The 15,642-nt window shown below is 40.9% G+C and overlaps 1 protein-coding gene across 9 annotated transcripts in view; it reads right to left on the bottom strand.

Moving 5' to 3' along the window:
- The window catches only part of farp2 (FERM, RhoGEF and pleckstrin domain protein 2), a 184,658-nt gene that overhangs the window by 120,225 nt on the left and 48,791 nt on the right, over positions 1 to 15,642 (bottom strand). For all 9 annotated transcript variants that reach the window (XR_015759241.1, XM_087993882.1, XM_087993874.1 and 6 more), the window contains one exon: positions 14,750 to 14,854. Coding sequence is in view for 7 of the 9 variants with exons in the window: in XM_087993882.1 (XP_087850008.1) it covers positions 14,750 to 14,854 (105 nt within the window). In the remaining 2 variants the exon portion in view is untranslated. Of the gene's footprint in view, positions 1 to 14,749; positions 14,855 to 15,642 lie in introns of those variants that run through there.

Below are 15,642 nucleotides of genomic sequence, written 5' to 3'. Positions count from 1 at the left end.
CAGAAAAGATTGACAAGCATGTTGCCAGGGTTGGAGGATGTGAGCTATAGGGAGAGGCTGAACAGGCTGGGGCTGTTTTCCCTGGAGCATCAGAGGCTGAGGGGTAACCTTAGAGGTTTACAAAATTATGAGGGGCATGTATAGGACAAATAGACAAAGTCTTTTCCCTGGGGTCAGGGAGTTCAGAACTAGAGGGCATAGGTTTAGGGTGAGAGGGGAAAGATATAAAAGAGATCTAAGGGGCAGCTGTTTCACACATAGGGTGTACATGTATGGAATGAGCTGCCAGAGGATGTGGTGGAGGCTGGTACAATTGCAACATTTAAGAGGCATTTGGATGGGTACATGAATAAGGAGGGTTTGGAGGGATATGGGCCTAGTGCTGGCAGGTGGGACTAGATTGGGTTGGGATATCTGGTCAGCATGGACGGGTTGGACCAAAGGGTCTGTTTCCATGCTGTACATCTCTATGACTAAGTTAGTAGGACAAATTATACAAATTAGGCCAGTTTTCTCTGGAATTTAGTAGGCTAAGGGGCAATTTGATCAAAACTTTCAAGATATTAACAGAAAAAGATAAGGTAGATAAACTATTTTCATTGGTTTGGGATTCTAGAACAAAGTAGTATAATCTAAAACTGAGGGCTACACCATTCAAGAAAAATTTAGCAAGAACTTCTACACACAAAGGTTAGTAGAGGTCTTGAACACTCTTCCACAAATGGCAATTTAAGCATCTGACAATTTTTTTTGTTTCACAAAAGTATTAGATGGAGTTAGTTCGGCCACAGATCAGCAATTATCTCACTAAATGGCAGAACAGGTTCGAGAGACTAACATCTGTACCGATGAGTCGTTGTGCGTAAATTACAGAATGCTAGCATCCAAGCTCAGAGGTTAACAGGCAAGACAAATGTAATGTTAGCCTTTGCTTCAAAGGGAATGGAGTACAAAAATAGGGAGGTTTTGCTAAAACCATACAAGGCAGACCATAACTGGAATGTGGTGAACAGCTTTGGTTCGCTTATCTAAGGAATGATATACTGGCAATGGAAGTAGCCCAGAGCTGGTTCACTGGGTTGACCCTGGGTGTGGGAGGACTATCTTATGAGGAGGGATCATGTAGTTTGAACTTGCACTCCATGCAGATTAGTAGATTTGAGGCAGACCCTTATTGAAACATACAAGATTCTTAGGGGTTAGATGTGGAGAGGTTGTTTCCCATTGTAGAAGTGTCTTGGACCAGTGGGATCACTTCAGAATAAGGGTCACCTCGGTAAGACAGATGAGTAGGAATTTCTTCTCTCAGACTATAGTCAACCTGTGGAATTCTTTACCACAGAAGGTTGTAAAACTGGGTCACATTTATTCAAATCAGAATTCTGAAGAAGAAGAAATCAAGGGTTATTGGGAAAAGGCAAGAAATTGGAGTGGAGGATTATCAAATCAGGTATGGCCTCATTGAACGGTGGGATAGATGCAAAGGGCCAAATTGCCTGCTTCCGCTCCTTAATGTCTTTATTTAAAATTCCAAAGATCCATCGCCCACAGCAGAGAAATCTGCCCTCACCACAGTGCTCAACAGCATGCCCCTTATTCCAAGGCTTTGTTTCACCCCTACAACCCTGCTTCTCAACCCCCAATCAGGAGAAACATCCTTCCTGCATCGCTCCTGTTGTTTCCTCTAAGAATGTTGTATGTTTGAATGCAATCAACACTCATTCTTGTAAACTTCAGGGAATATAGGTCCAGTCTACTTAACCTTCAATCCCCTCTGTTTCCTTGAAAGATTACACTAGAGATCCAGTATAATACTTAAAAATGTGCACTACATTCACGGGTTTAGGATTTGTAGATTCAGTCAATTGTGAATACAAAAATTGGTAGAGTTGCAATCAGCATTTTTGTTGTTTGTTTATATTCCAAGCAAAATGACTTAATGCACACTATTGGAAATGAACCTCAAAAATGTGTTCAGTACGTTTTTCTATAATTAACTAAAGACGTTAAGATCCCTTCCTTGGTCACCACAACCCCTTCTCAGCATACAGCTGTGAAAATAATCAAGCAATCCCAAGAAACCCCTCACCCTTCCCCCTTCTTGGCTTCCAGCAGTCACTTTTTCCATAGTCTGAATTTTTTTTTTTAAAAACAGGCAGTTTTTAGCTCTAGCCTATTTTTCCAGGAGAGGCAGTTTTCTTTTTACGGAGCTGCATTTAGCACTAGTCAAATCTGTTTGTATGGAAACACCCAAATGTTAATCCTGGGCATCGAACACTATGAAAATCTCACTGCATCCCATTTTGACGAGCTGCTCTGGGTAGAATAATTCAATTTCCTGCACTTAAAATGCAAAAATTCATTGCAAAACAGTAGTCAGAACACTTCCCCAACAACTTTTGACAAATTTGATATCAAAACTAACAACTTGATGAACCAGTGCATTCTCTGGAGTCTCTGAAGCAGATTACCAATTCGCGCTCCAGCAGAAGCTGATCCAACATGGTGGACACCTTTTCACTTTGTCTGGACTGAGCACCCCCTTCAAAAATCAGCAGCACATCCAGACCAATGATGCATGAAATGAATTTGAGCCCACCAATGAAAAGAGTCCTGAGTGTGCAACATATAGATATTTCCCAGGCTGCTCCTGCAAGGTAACATACATCGATAAAAGATGCAGTGTGGGAACAACGAGCAGGTGACAGCACGGGAGATGAGGGAACAGCTGAGATATTACAATTAGATGGGCCATGAAATTCAACGTAGTTTGAGAGGCTAGTAGGAGCACAAGAGCAATGAGCTCAAAGATGGACTCAGCCAGAGAATGGGCCCACAGAACAGTGAGAAGCACAAAGGTGTAGGGAAGTTGGAAAAGGGGCATGCTGTGTAGGTCATCTAAAGTTGGAGGGTGGAATGTGATGAGGCAGAGACCTTGTCCTCACTTCCCAGCAAGTTACATAAAAAAACAAGTCAGTTTGGTTTCAAAAAGCTACATTATTTGAAAAACAACTAACATCTGCAATTAAAGCAAGTCAATTCTTCATAGGAATTGTTTTCAGTGGAACTCCAACAGCACAAATGTTATAAGTTTAGTTTCTGTTGATCAGTACAGTCAGAGACGCACAGCATCGAGACAGACTCTTTGGACCAACTCGCCCATGCCAACCAGATATCCCAACCTAATCTAGTCCCATTTACCAGCATTTGGCCCATATTCCTCCCACTCATACACCCATCTCGATGCCCTCCAAATGCTGCAACCGCACGAGCCCCATCACCTCCCCCGGCAGCCCACGCCCTGTGCGAAAAAGGTCCCCCCCTCTCCCCAGTCTCTCCTCCCCATCTGTCTGGAGTGAGTAGCATTCCAATCATACCTATATATAATTTAGGTACAGGAGAAGGCCACTTGGCCCTTCAAGCCTGCTCTGCCATTTAACGAGATCACGATTATCGTCATACAGCGCAGAAGCAGACCGTTCGGTCCAACTCGTCCATGCTGACCAGATTTCCCAAACTAAACTGGTCCCAGTCACCTACATTGAGCTGATATCCCTCGAAACCTTTCCTATTCACAAAGTCTGTCCCAATTTCTTTTAAAATGTTGTAATTGTACTGCATCTACTACTTCCTCCGGCAATTCATTCCATATATGCCCTTCCTGAGAGCTAATTCCATTACTGGAAGGCACTCCTCTTCAAGCATGTTCAAAAATTGTCACTTTTTTTTTAAAACAAGCGTATATCAAACTTACCTTTTCACACATCACGCATTCAGTAAATGGTTAATCAATTGTGACCTCAAAACCAAATTCTGCCCACCTCGAATAGTTTTTCATCCCTTTGCTTTCCCCACCTTCCCATACAAACAGCTCAAAACCTTTCTACCAGTTTTTCAGGAAGAGAACTCCAAAGACTCTAACCATCTGAGAGAATTAAAAAAATTCTCATGTTCTAAATGGGAAACCCCTTAACAGTGATCCCTACTTCTACAATCTCCCACCAGATGAAACATCTACTCCACACACATCCTGTAAAGATCCCTCAACATTTTATATGTTTCAATGAAGTTACATAAAGACTCCAGCAGATATAAGCCTAGCCTAACCTTTCCTTGCAAAGTATCTGAAATGATTTGGGATATAAGTCTAAGCCGCTCACAAACCATTTACATCCTTCTTTAAATGAGGTGGTCAATATTATACATAGTACTCCAGATGGGATCTCAGCAGTGCCCGCAAAGCTGAAGCTGAACATTCTATTAGCTTCCCTAATTAATGGTTGTATCAGCACACTAGTTTTTTTTACGTTTCATCAACTAGGACGCCTGGACCCGCTTTATCTCAGAGCTCTTCATGCTCTCACCATTTAGATAATGCACTTTTTAAAATTCTTTCTGCCAACAGTCCAAAGATGAGCAGGTTGGGTGAATTGGCCACGCTAACTAGACAGCATACGTTTAGGGTGAGAGGGAAAAAGTTTAAAAGGGACCTAAGGGGCAACCTTTTCAAACAAGGGTGGTGTGTGTATGGAATGAGCTCCAGAGGAAGTGGTGGAGGCTGGTACAATTACAGCAGTAAAAAGGCATGTAGATGGGTATATCAATAGGAAGGGTTTAGAGGGATATGGGCCAAGTGCTGGCAAACAGGACTAGATTAGGTTAGGATATCTGGTCATCATGGGCGAGTTGGACCGAAGGGTCTGTTTCCATGCTGTACAACTCTCTCTAAATTGCCCGTAGTGCTAGGTGCATTAGTCAGAGGGAAATGGGTCTGGCTGGGTTACTTTTCGGAGGGTTGGTGTGGACTGATCGGGCTGAAGGGCCTGTTTCCACACTGTAGGGAATCTAATCAAGTGATTGTCAGTTTCCCCAGAGTGAAGCGAGTGTTTACTAATTTTAAAAAATTCCAAACAACATCGATGTCAAAGAAGACTGGGCCCCATTTTTAAAACACACTTACATTTTGAAAGGAGCTGGACAACATTAGACTTCCCTGCAGCAGCTCTCCTCAGAGAGAACCACCCTCTCACTCTCAATGGTTTCCCAACCAGCAAGAATTCTCAGACAGCCTGCACCTCCCAGATAATCACACCTTGCCTCGTTTTCAGCAAGTCCATCCGGACGGGAATGCCACACACTGAGCAGCAGAAAAACAACTCCACACAGATTACACAGGCCTCTCTCAACAATTCTCCTCTATTCCCTTCCTGGGTAGCCCCACTGCAGAATCAGGCTGATCTGAGCATTCATGAACATTTCACTGTGTAAGGTTTGTACAAACCCCATTCTTTCACTCAGCCTGCACTCTGACGTCGTATGCAAATGTTGACACTTAGTGAACAGGCCGCAGACTGGAGGAGAGAATTAAGAGGGACCCTGGGTCTATTCCTGGGGATTGGCATCACTAGCGTCCAACCGACTGCTGTGCTATCTTCATCCAGTTTACCCACACGTACCACGCCAATTGCATTTACTAGCCAATCAGAATGGCCAGTGAGTGGGAATTTTTATTAATATTTGTAAAACTATTACAACAAAACAACAATACAATATAAATTGCAACTTTAAGATAAGAGATTGTAATAACGTGAAAGCATTCAGGCAGAATTTGAAAAACAAGCTGTATCTTATCTGCAGCATTTGTCTCAGCTCCGGCTATCCTGCAGCCTTCGTTCTCGGTCCAAGACTGTGGGTTGCCATCTTACTATTTTAAGGGAGTTAAGCACAAGAGAATGCTCCCTTGCAAAAATGATTCGGAGATGCCGGTGTTGGACTGGGGTGTACAAAGTTAAAAATCACACAACACCGGGTTATAGTCCAACAGGTTTAATTGGAAGCACTAGCTTTCGGAGCGACGCTCCTTCATCAGGTGATTGTGGAGGGCTCGATCGTAACACAATTTATAGCAAAAATTTGCAGTGTGATGTAATTGAAATTATACATTGAAGAATTGATTGTCTGTTAAGACTTTCATCTGTTAGAATAAAGTGATAGTTTCACTTCTTTCATGGGTAAATCACAAAACCCTTTTTTTTAGAAAGGCTATGACAATGGATGAATGGGCACCGCACAACAATCAACAGACAGGAGGCCTCCCTCCCAGTTGGGGAACACTTCAGTGGTCCAGGACATTCAGCCTCGGACCTTCAGGTGACCATCCTCCAAGGTGGACTTCGGGACAGGCAGCAGAGGGAAGTGGCCGAGCAGAGGCTGATAGCTACGTTCGGTACCCATAGGGAGGGCCTCAACCAGGACCTTGGGTTCATGTCACATTACAGGTGATCACCATTGCACCACACACACACACACACACACACACACACACACACACACACACACACACACACACACACACACATGCACCCCCTCACAGACTTAACACACACAAACACACACACAAACACACACACAAACACACACACAAACACACACACAAACACACACACAAACACACACACAAACACACACACTTTCTCGCACTCAACCCCCACCCCAGACAGACACACACAGACAGACAAAGACCCACATGCACACATATATTTTGTGTGGTGAATTTGTACTTGCAGAGTTACATTGCACTTTGCTCAAAAACCACATAGATTCATGTCGAACTCTGAGCTCAAAAACTGCATGAATTTATGTAAAACTCTGTTATCTCACTTTTTAGATTAGAATCAATCTAAACATCAGGTCATAGACAGAGAACACAGGGGGCTAACACCTTCAACATATTGTCTAGCTATCACCATTGTTAACAGCTAATCCGAGAATGTAACTTTTAAAAAAAAGGGTTTTGTGATTTACACATGAAAGAAGTGAAACTATCACTGTATTCTGTTACACTGTATTCTAACAGAGGAAAGGCTTAACAGACAATCAATTCTTCAATGTATAATTTCAGTTACATCACACTGCAAATTTTTGCTATAAATTCTGTGTTACGATCGAGCCCTCCACAATCACCTGATGAAGGAGCGTTGCTCCGAAAGCTAGTGTGCTTCCAATTAAACCTGGTGTTGTGTGATTTTTAACCTTGCAAATAAGATGTGAGGTGTTGTTTGCCCGCTTGGGTGGATATATAAAAAAAATCTCTGGGCATTTGAAGAACAGAGGGAGAGTCCTCCTCTGTTCTGGTCAACATCCATCTCTATAAAAAGCGGGCGGCATGGTGGCTCAGAGGTCAGCATTGCCACCTCACAGCGCCAGGGACCCGGGTTCAATTCCCACCTTGGGCAACTGTCTGTGTGGTGTTTGCACATTCTCCCAGTGTCTGCGTGGGTTCCCTCCGGGTGCTCCAGTATCCCCCCCCACAGTCCAAAGATGTGCAGGTTAGGTGAATTGGCCACGCTAAATTGCCCACTGTTAGGTGCACTAGTCAGGGCAAATGCTGGGGAATGGGTCTGTGTGGGTTGTTCTTCGGAGGGTCAGTGTGGACTTGTTGGGCTGAAGGGCCTGTTTCCACACTGTAGGGAATCTAATCTAAAAATGTACAATTTTACATTTTACCTCATCTGCCAGAACTTTAGCCTTTCACTTAACCTCTTTTTTGGTAGCCTTCTTACCTTCGCTTCACAACTTGCTATTTGTGTCACCAACAAATGCTGCAACCATACCTTCTGACCCATCAATTACATAATTTGTATAAATTGTGAACAGTGAAAGCCCTAGTACCGATCCCCATGGGATAACACTTATTACTTCCTGCTAACCTGAAAACCATCCAAATATGCCTTCTGTCTGCTTTCCGTTAAGCAGCCAATCTTCCATCCATTTCCACATCCTACACTCTACATGAACTTTTATTTTCTACAATAACACTTGATGCTTCCTTTTATTCACAATGTGTGGGACTTTCTCAAAAGAACTCCAATAGATTGGTCACAAGACTTTCCCTCCACAAACCCACACTGACTGCCTGATTACCTTGAATTTATCCAAGTGCTCTGCTATAACTTCTATATTAGCAGCTAACATTTGCCCTAAGACACATGTTAAGCTAACTGGCCTGTAGTTACCTGCCTTCTGTCACACTCCCTTCCAGATGAAAACAGTTAGAGTTGCTGTCTTCCAAACTGTTAAGCCTGTCCCTGAATCCAGGGAGTTTTACCAATTGAAAATATATGCAAATATCTCAATTGCCACTTCTTTCAAGGCCCAAGAATGAAATTCATCAGGATCCAGGGACTTGTCAGCCTGCAACTCCAGCAATTTAGTCAGTATCACTTCTCCTTTGTGGTTCCTTAACTCTACCCACACAGACTATGCCTTTCAACTCTGGATCACTTATTATTGATTTAATTTCATTAACAAGGCAATTCTACCACCATGCCCATTTGCCTGTCCTTTCAATGCAACGTGTATCATTGGATATTTGGTTCGCAACTCTGATCCCCTTGCAGCCACATCATCATCTATTTCAATCTACGCAACAAATTCATTTACCTTGTTTTGTATAATGCACACACCCTCAGTCCTTTGTTGATTGTCCCCCCTTCTCACAGTTGTCAGTTTATCTGCTGAACCTGAAATTAGATTCCTGATTCTTTCCATACTCAGTCCGAATAATTGTTTAAACAGAGGGCAAGTCCATTCTTGTACCTTCTCTCATTTGATAGAATGCATCTATTCTGAGATTATCTCCGTAAATGTCTGCTGCTTCAACTCTATTGACCTATCCTTTACCGTAATTTGCCACTTTAGTTAGCTCTGCTTTCATGCATTTATAATTTCCCTTAGTTTAGTTTTAAAGAGTTTCAGACCCACACCTCTCTCCTTCAAACTGAAGGAATATTCCATCACATTATCATTGCTGTTGCTCCAGAGTGCCATAACTTCAAAGTCCTTAATTAATCCCATCCCACTGCACAAAACTAAATCTTGCATAGCCCTTTGGCTCCAGAACATGTGGTTTGAAGTAACTGATAGAGGCTGATCCATATAAATTTTCCAGTCTATACACAGATCAAGATCTCTAATGGTCACCACTATGCCTTTCTCACAGAGTCCCATTATTATTATCTTTATGATTCACCCTGTATACCATGCCCACAAGTGATTCCTTGCCCTTATCATTTCTCATCTCTACACAAGCCATCCCTACATCCTGTCACTAAACTGAGAACCTCTCTCTCTCTCCATAATGCTCGTATGAATGATTGAAGCTACCCCCACCTTTAATAAACGTTCTGAACATCTTAATTGTCCTCTACCCTTCAATATTCCATATCACCCTGCCAGCAATGGCTTCCAGATCATACTTGCACATTTCTATTTGCACTCGATCTTCTGTTTTGTCTCAAATGCTGCATGCATTCAGATAAGGTCTTTGAAGTTGTTTTTATTCTTTTTGCAACCTTTACCATTATATGCTGAATGACTCTTAGATTTATACACTCCCCACCTCCCCTTGCTCCCCTCACCCCTCCTCTAACCCAGTCAGAGGAATCAGTTTCAGCTAGTTTTTTAAGCAAGTCCAACTGTCCTACACTGGAGATCTTGTTAAAGGCTAGGAATCTTAGAATTTAAATTGTAGATTTCAGCTAAATGCAATTTACAACCAAAATTAGATTTGTACAAAAAGATTAGACCTTTTACCCAAGTGCCTGCTGTCAGTCCATTCTTGATAACTACATTTATTGACACAAGTCATATTTAATTAAACTTTTATAATCCTAAAGGTAGGGATTGTCAATTTGGCATAATACATGGCTAAATCAAGAACATCTTTCTATATAATGCTAATATAAATGATTGAAGCCAACCCTATCTTTAATAAAGATCCTGAACATCTTAAATAACCTGTACCCTTCAGGATTTCACATCATTTAAAGCTCAAGACCATATGGTGTGAGGTTAGTACCCCAAGAGGAGACCATTAGCCAAATTAGCAAGATGAAAAAGACAGTGCCTATCTGTCCTGTTGGGAGCAAACTCTGATCATGAATATCTCCATCTCGAACAGAAATCACTGGAGAAATTCAACAGATCCGGGCAGCATCGGTGAAGATGAATAGAGCGTAAACATTTCGAGTCCAGTTACCTTTCTTCAAAGGGTCATGGGATTAAAAAACATTAACCCTGATTTCTCTACAGATGCTGCCAGACCTGCAGAGTTTCTCCAACCATTTCTGTTTTTTGGTTATTTCAGATCTCCAGCATCTGGAGTTCTTTGGTAAGTCTTGACACTTGATAATAAAATATTGATAATAAAATTTAATTATTTCCCATCAAAGGTGTAGTAGCTCTACCTAATGTTTTTGAGTGCAAACAAAAATTGGAAATAAACAGCTAAACTATAAGTTTTAAGCCCTTCTCCTTGTGACCACATCTGTCCTGCTCAAAATTATTCTGTACCAAAGAAATTGCAAACCAGCACAGTTAATATCTCAAGATCTGTAATATCTGTAAACAAACTATGCTCTCACTATAAACGGATGTTTAGGAGAGGAAATGTGCATGTTTAGCAAAATAGTTTACAACAGCAATTATGAGTCAAACACGTTTACAGCTTAACCACGATAACAGAAGGACTACACTGAAGCATATTTGTGGGTATGAAATTTCCATGCTATATCTTGTGGACATATAAATCCTTGAAAACACGGGTTATTTGAGACTTTGAACTAAAGGATTGCAGATGCTAGGTGTATAGGGTCTACATCCCAAGGACTAGCAGATCATATCAAACATCATATCCTTTCCACTGTTCAAAGCAGGTACTGACCATTGCCAACCAGCCCATGATTGGAAAGTCCAAAGCTGTGTCCAAAATTAGAAATAATTATGTGATTGGACAACATTTGCTAAATATCCCTGTCCGTGCTAAGAGCTATGTTGACAATCAACTAAAACAGTCATTTGGGCTCAGTGTGGTGCCACTGCACTGGCTGGACATCACATCAGTTAATAAAGTCCCATAGATGTGTTGCACTTACTCCAGGTCAAAACAAATGAAAGCCACTCTCTCATTTTTTGGCCGATGTGTCAACCAGTATACATGCTTGGTTTAAGTTAAACAAAACTTGACAGTTATCTGACCAGCACAATCTAAGTGGGGCATTCATGTCTACCCCCATCATTCATGTCTACTTGCCAACCAATCAGCTCTCACTTCTTAGAAGCCATGGAAAGGTTGTTGGCCCTTGTGAATTGCCTTTGTAAGTGCAAGATGAAAAGCTTTGACAGAATGGTCTTTTTTTTTTAAGCAATACTCAAGTTCTGTATTACCAATGACAAAGCACCACTGAAACACATGAAAACTTAACACTTATTTAAGTGATAATTGGTATTAAAAGACAAGGATTGCTTGTAAAGGTAAAAAGTTAAACAACTGTACCACTGACAGAACACACACAGTAATGCAATAGGAGTGTTAAATAAAGGTGCTCTTCAGTTATTAACCAATTGTAAATAAGCTGGCCAGTGGAAGGGCCACTCCATGAACACTGCACCTGTTCTAGCATCAGCCTAGTCAAATAAAATTAGAAGGCCTTTGGAACGTGACATGAAACTTCTCATTTTGAGTCTGTTCTCATCAGACAATGCTCATTGCCCAGGGTAATGTCAACTGTCCAGCATGATCCTTTAAATGGATCGCTTACGCTACAATCTTCTAGTTGTTGCAATACTATAGTGAAGTATGGAAAGTCATTTATCCTGGTTGCACCTTGAGGGATGTTTGACATTTCATAAAGAGATGTTAAGGAGCAGATCCACTGGAACAGGGAACAAAGATTCGCACTCTCCAACTATTTACTCTACAGAGGTTTGAGTTAACTAGAAAATATTTTTTTAAAAGTCCAAAACAGCAGGAGTGTACTTTTCCCACATGTGTAAAACTTCAGGAGGGGTGCAGAACAAGGTGATCTCAGGTCAGCACATTCCTATCACTGACTGCAGCAGCAGTTTAAAACACCAGCAGATTTGTAGCCTAAATACTGCCCAGCATCATTAGCTGAACACAGTTTGCTGCAGGCACTAATTTCCAATCTTAAATTGAGAAATACCCAGAAAGTTCCTCAATCATGAGTCTGCTTTTATCCCTCTAGCTTGTTTAATTAGTTCACATTGACACTACACCCACTGGAACAGGGAATGACAATGGGCATGTCATTTTCCACATGTGTGAACACAAACAGCCTGATGGCATTTCTTTGTCATCTTAAAAACATCATCTCTGAATCATGGCACTTCATAATGAAAGTAGTTAATTTATTCATGTTAACTCTTCGACCAGTTAAATAAATATCTACACATAATTCAAAAAGGGAATAAATTGGAACATTAAACATAATATTGGAAATATGCTACAAAATTACCTCACAGCATTGTCCATTTTCCAGGACTGGTAGTATACTTTACTGTCTACTTTCATTTGTTGACATTTGATAGATTAGGTGGGGGCTACCACTGAGAATGTAAAGTCAGGAAGAGGGGAAATCTTGCATGTTGCACGCAGAATTCTGAAATAAGCTACATTCTTTGCAGTGGGGGAGAAGGCTACATATCGCATAAAATGCTTGTCACCTATTGCATTTCTGCTTTAGACATGTTCCCCTGGTTTCTCTCAATTTGGGATATCACTCCTGGACTGGCTCCCTAAAAGACCAAGAACAAAGCAACCAGGGCTCCTCCACACACTTTAAACGTTTGTTTTCTCTGAAGACGTATTCCATTCTCTTTACAAGTTACTGCAGATTAAACTTTGACCATTTTCTGCTAGGACAGTGCCATAGCCTAACAACACACTTTATAAAAAGAAAACAATTTCTTCCCCGCTTCTTATGATCATAAATTTATCCCCAAGTTAGCGGCACACCAAACAGCATGACACTTCCAGCTTTCAATCATCTACCTCTCTTTATCGTACTGAAGACAGTCCAGATTGCTTCACTCTCCTTTCACTAGGAAAGCCTCATCTCTGGAACCATGACAGAATTCTACATTTATTCCAAAGATTTGACAACGTTCCTAGAGAAAGGCCATCTTCCCCAAGCCACCTTCCCCACTACCATCCCCATAAATATGGACAGAATATTTCAACTATGGTCCAAGTCAATGATTTAATCGTATTATGCATCATATCTGTCCTTTCCAACTCTGGACCCTATTTTAAAAAGTTAGGACAGGCATTTTTTTTTTAGTTTTAGTCTTGTTAACTTGCCCTCCTGCTTGAAATTTTATATATTTGAACCTTCAAGTCTCTCTGCTTCCCTACTTACTTTGAAGTTTAATCACATAGCTTACATTTAATTTTCTTCCTCCCAAAAACATGTCATTTCATATTTAAGCAAGCACTTCGCTGCCGAAAACTTACATTCAACAATTCCAACTCTTTCAGATGAAACACTCATCCCAGTCTTGAAACGCGGGCACGTTTTTACATTATGCCTCTTATGCAGAAGTCATGATTTATGTATGATGAGAGCAATATTAACTGAGGGAAACCCATTTATCACATTCCTCCAGCTCAAAAATGCATCCAACAGCCAAAATGCTCTATCCTTTTTTTTAAGCCAATTCTCTATCCAAGCTGCCACATTCCTTTCAACAATGGGTTTCTTAATTTTAAGCAAATCTTCTTGTGGGTCACAACTCAAACACCTTTACAAAAGCAGGGCACAGAACATTCAATTGATATCCTTCATCAACAACTCTTTCCTCAAAGAACTATTACAATTTCTCAGAAATAACTTGCTCTTTATAGATCTGGGTGAGTTTGGACTATTCTAAGAGGAGCATTATTTTTTTTCATCTGGTTGATTATTTAGTCAAAGTTTTGCCTTGACATATGAAAAGAACTGATGTTGGTCCATTGACATGGTGTAACTTCCACACACATCAGTCCATTGCATGCGATCACAAAATCTCCTGGGAAAGGGGAGAAAAAGATAACAATTGAAAAAAATCCAAAAGTTTCTAGGTGATGAATGACCCAATCTAAAACTTCAACACACAGTAATGTGCAGCTACTTAGGCTTCACAAAAGGAATTCCCTCCCTAAATAATTGACCCCTCTCCTTCCAGAGTAAAGCTCTATTGTTTATCTAACCACTTCCTCCTTAGAGAGCTTGGCATAAAATGCATTTGATCCCAGTCTCAGGTTTCTATTCTAAAGACATGATTGAAAGGAAAGGCTGTAGATTTCATTTTAAATGTGAACTCAACTTGTCCCCTATCTTTCCTTCAGTAAAGCACGGCTTCAGGGGTAGGGTGAAAACCACTAAACCTGATCAAAGATCATTTTCAACCAAGAAATCAATTGGAAATATTTAAATAAACAATAAACCACTACTTAGACTGAACGTCATTACCATGCCCAGCTTCACTGTAAGAAAAGGATTCGAAACTGCTCAGTGATTCTTTAGTGTCTATTAGAAGGGAAAGGGATTAAAGAGGCGAGGAGAGACAAAACAGAAAAAGACAAGGAGAGGAGTGTTTGGCAAGCACATTGTTGCAATGATCTGTATTTACAACCAAACTCAAGGCCAACAATCAGGCAAAATGCCCAGCGCACCAACACAAATACTGCGTACTCTGGTGATGATGTTCTACATACAGGTCCATGCACTCAGACGTTACTGATTAGTCACAGATCATTTATTTGGGGAAAGGAGTCTTGCTCACAATCAGTGTAACCCCCATTGGCTAAATAATTTTCCCATTTATGCACAGCTGCAGTGACAACACATTTGCTGCTTTGAGATTTAGACTGCTGTCATCAAAGCACAGAATTGTCCAGACTACATACCTCATTTCCCCGACTGTTGCGAAATTCCAGCCCAAAATAATCACTCTCGACAAGATTGAGACGGTGGCAGATTTCATCCATCAGACCCTGGCCATAAGCTTTTTGCTGTAGGAGGAGAATTACAGACATAACAAAAGTAAGAACCATCACATCAATTTGCACTTTGACAGCATTTTTAAAAACACAGTGAAACATACTCAGGCATTTCAACAGAATGGTTTCCAACAATATTCGACACTGAACTCCAATAGAGCTGCAGGTTAGAGACACAGGGACAAAAAGGCAAGGAGAATAAGGGAAAAACAGATGAGGTTTCCAAAAGTGTCACTGGACCTGGAAACCGCTAGCACAGGGGTGGTGAGTGAATATGATTTGATACATACAGCACAGTCCCAGATAAGCTCAGGTATTTTAGGTGTTGGAAGTGATTTCATCGAATTCCAGTAGCAGCAGTTACTGTTTTATACCTGTATACTGTTGCATTGTTTTGGAACTTGAGGATAAAATATCAAAACAACAGCACTTTAAAAAGGAGGAAGGCAGACAAAGGCAGTGACCACATGGTCAGTGAAAGAAACCCATACTGCTAGCAGACACAGCAGTAAATCTGCACAGTTACTGCCTTTGCAGTTTCAGTTCAAGTATCTCTGGACATCAGAGTGCATCTAGGAAAAATTAACAAACACCAAAATTCACAGCTGACCTTGGAGGAACCTGTGTGGGAGAACTCAGCACAGGAACAGATAAGTGCATAGTTTTTAAGTGTAGCCTTGTTGTAAATATACAATAGTGAGTAGAGTGGGTTCTTTCTGGGTTACATTTTATTGAGATCTGTCCCTTGATTAAATTTTAAAAATATAAGTAATAAATATTAAATTAGCCTGGAGCAGTGT

The sequence above is a fragment of the Chiloscyllium plagiosum genome, unplaced genomic scaffold (assembly GCF_037043375.1).
Source record: "Chiloscyllium plagiosum isolate Xiang-an unplaced genomic scaffold, Cpla_swu_hap1 HiC_scaffold_13, whole genome shotgun sequence".
NCBI classification, from domain to species: Eukaryota; Metazoa; Chordata; class Chondrichthyes; order Orectolobiformes; family Hemiscylliidae; genus Chiloscyllium; species Chiloscyllium plagiosum.
This window is presented reverse-complemented; position numbering and strand designations above follow the sequence as displayed.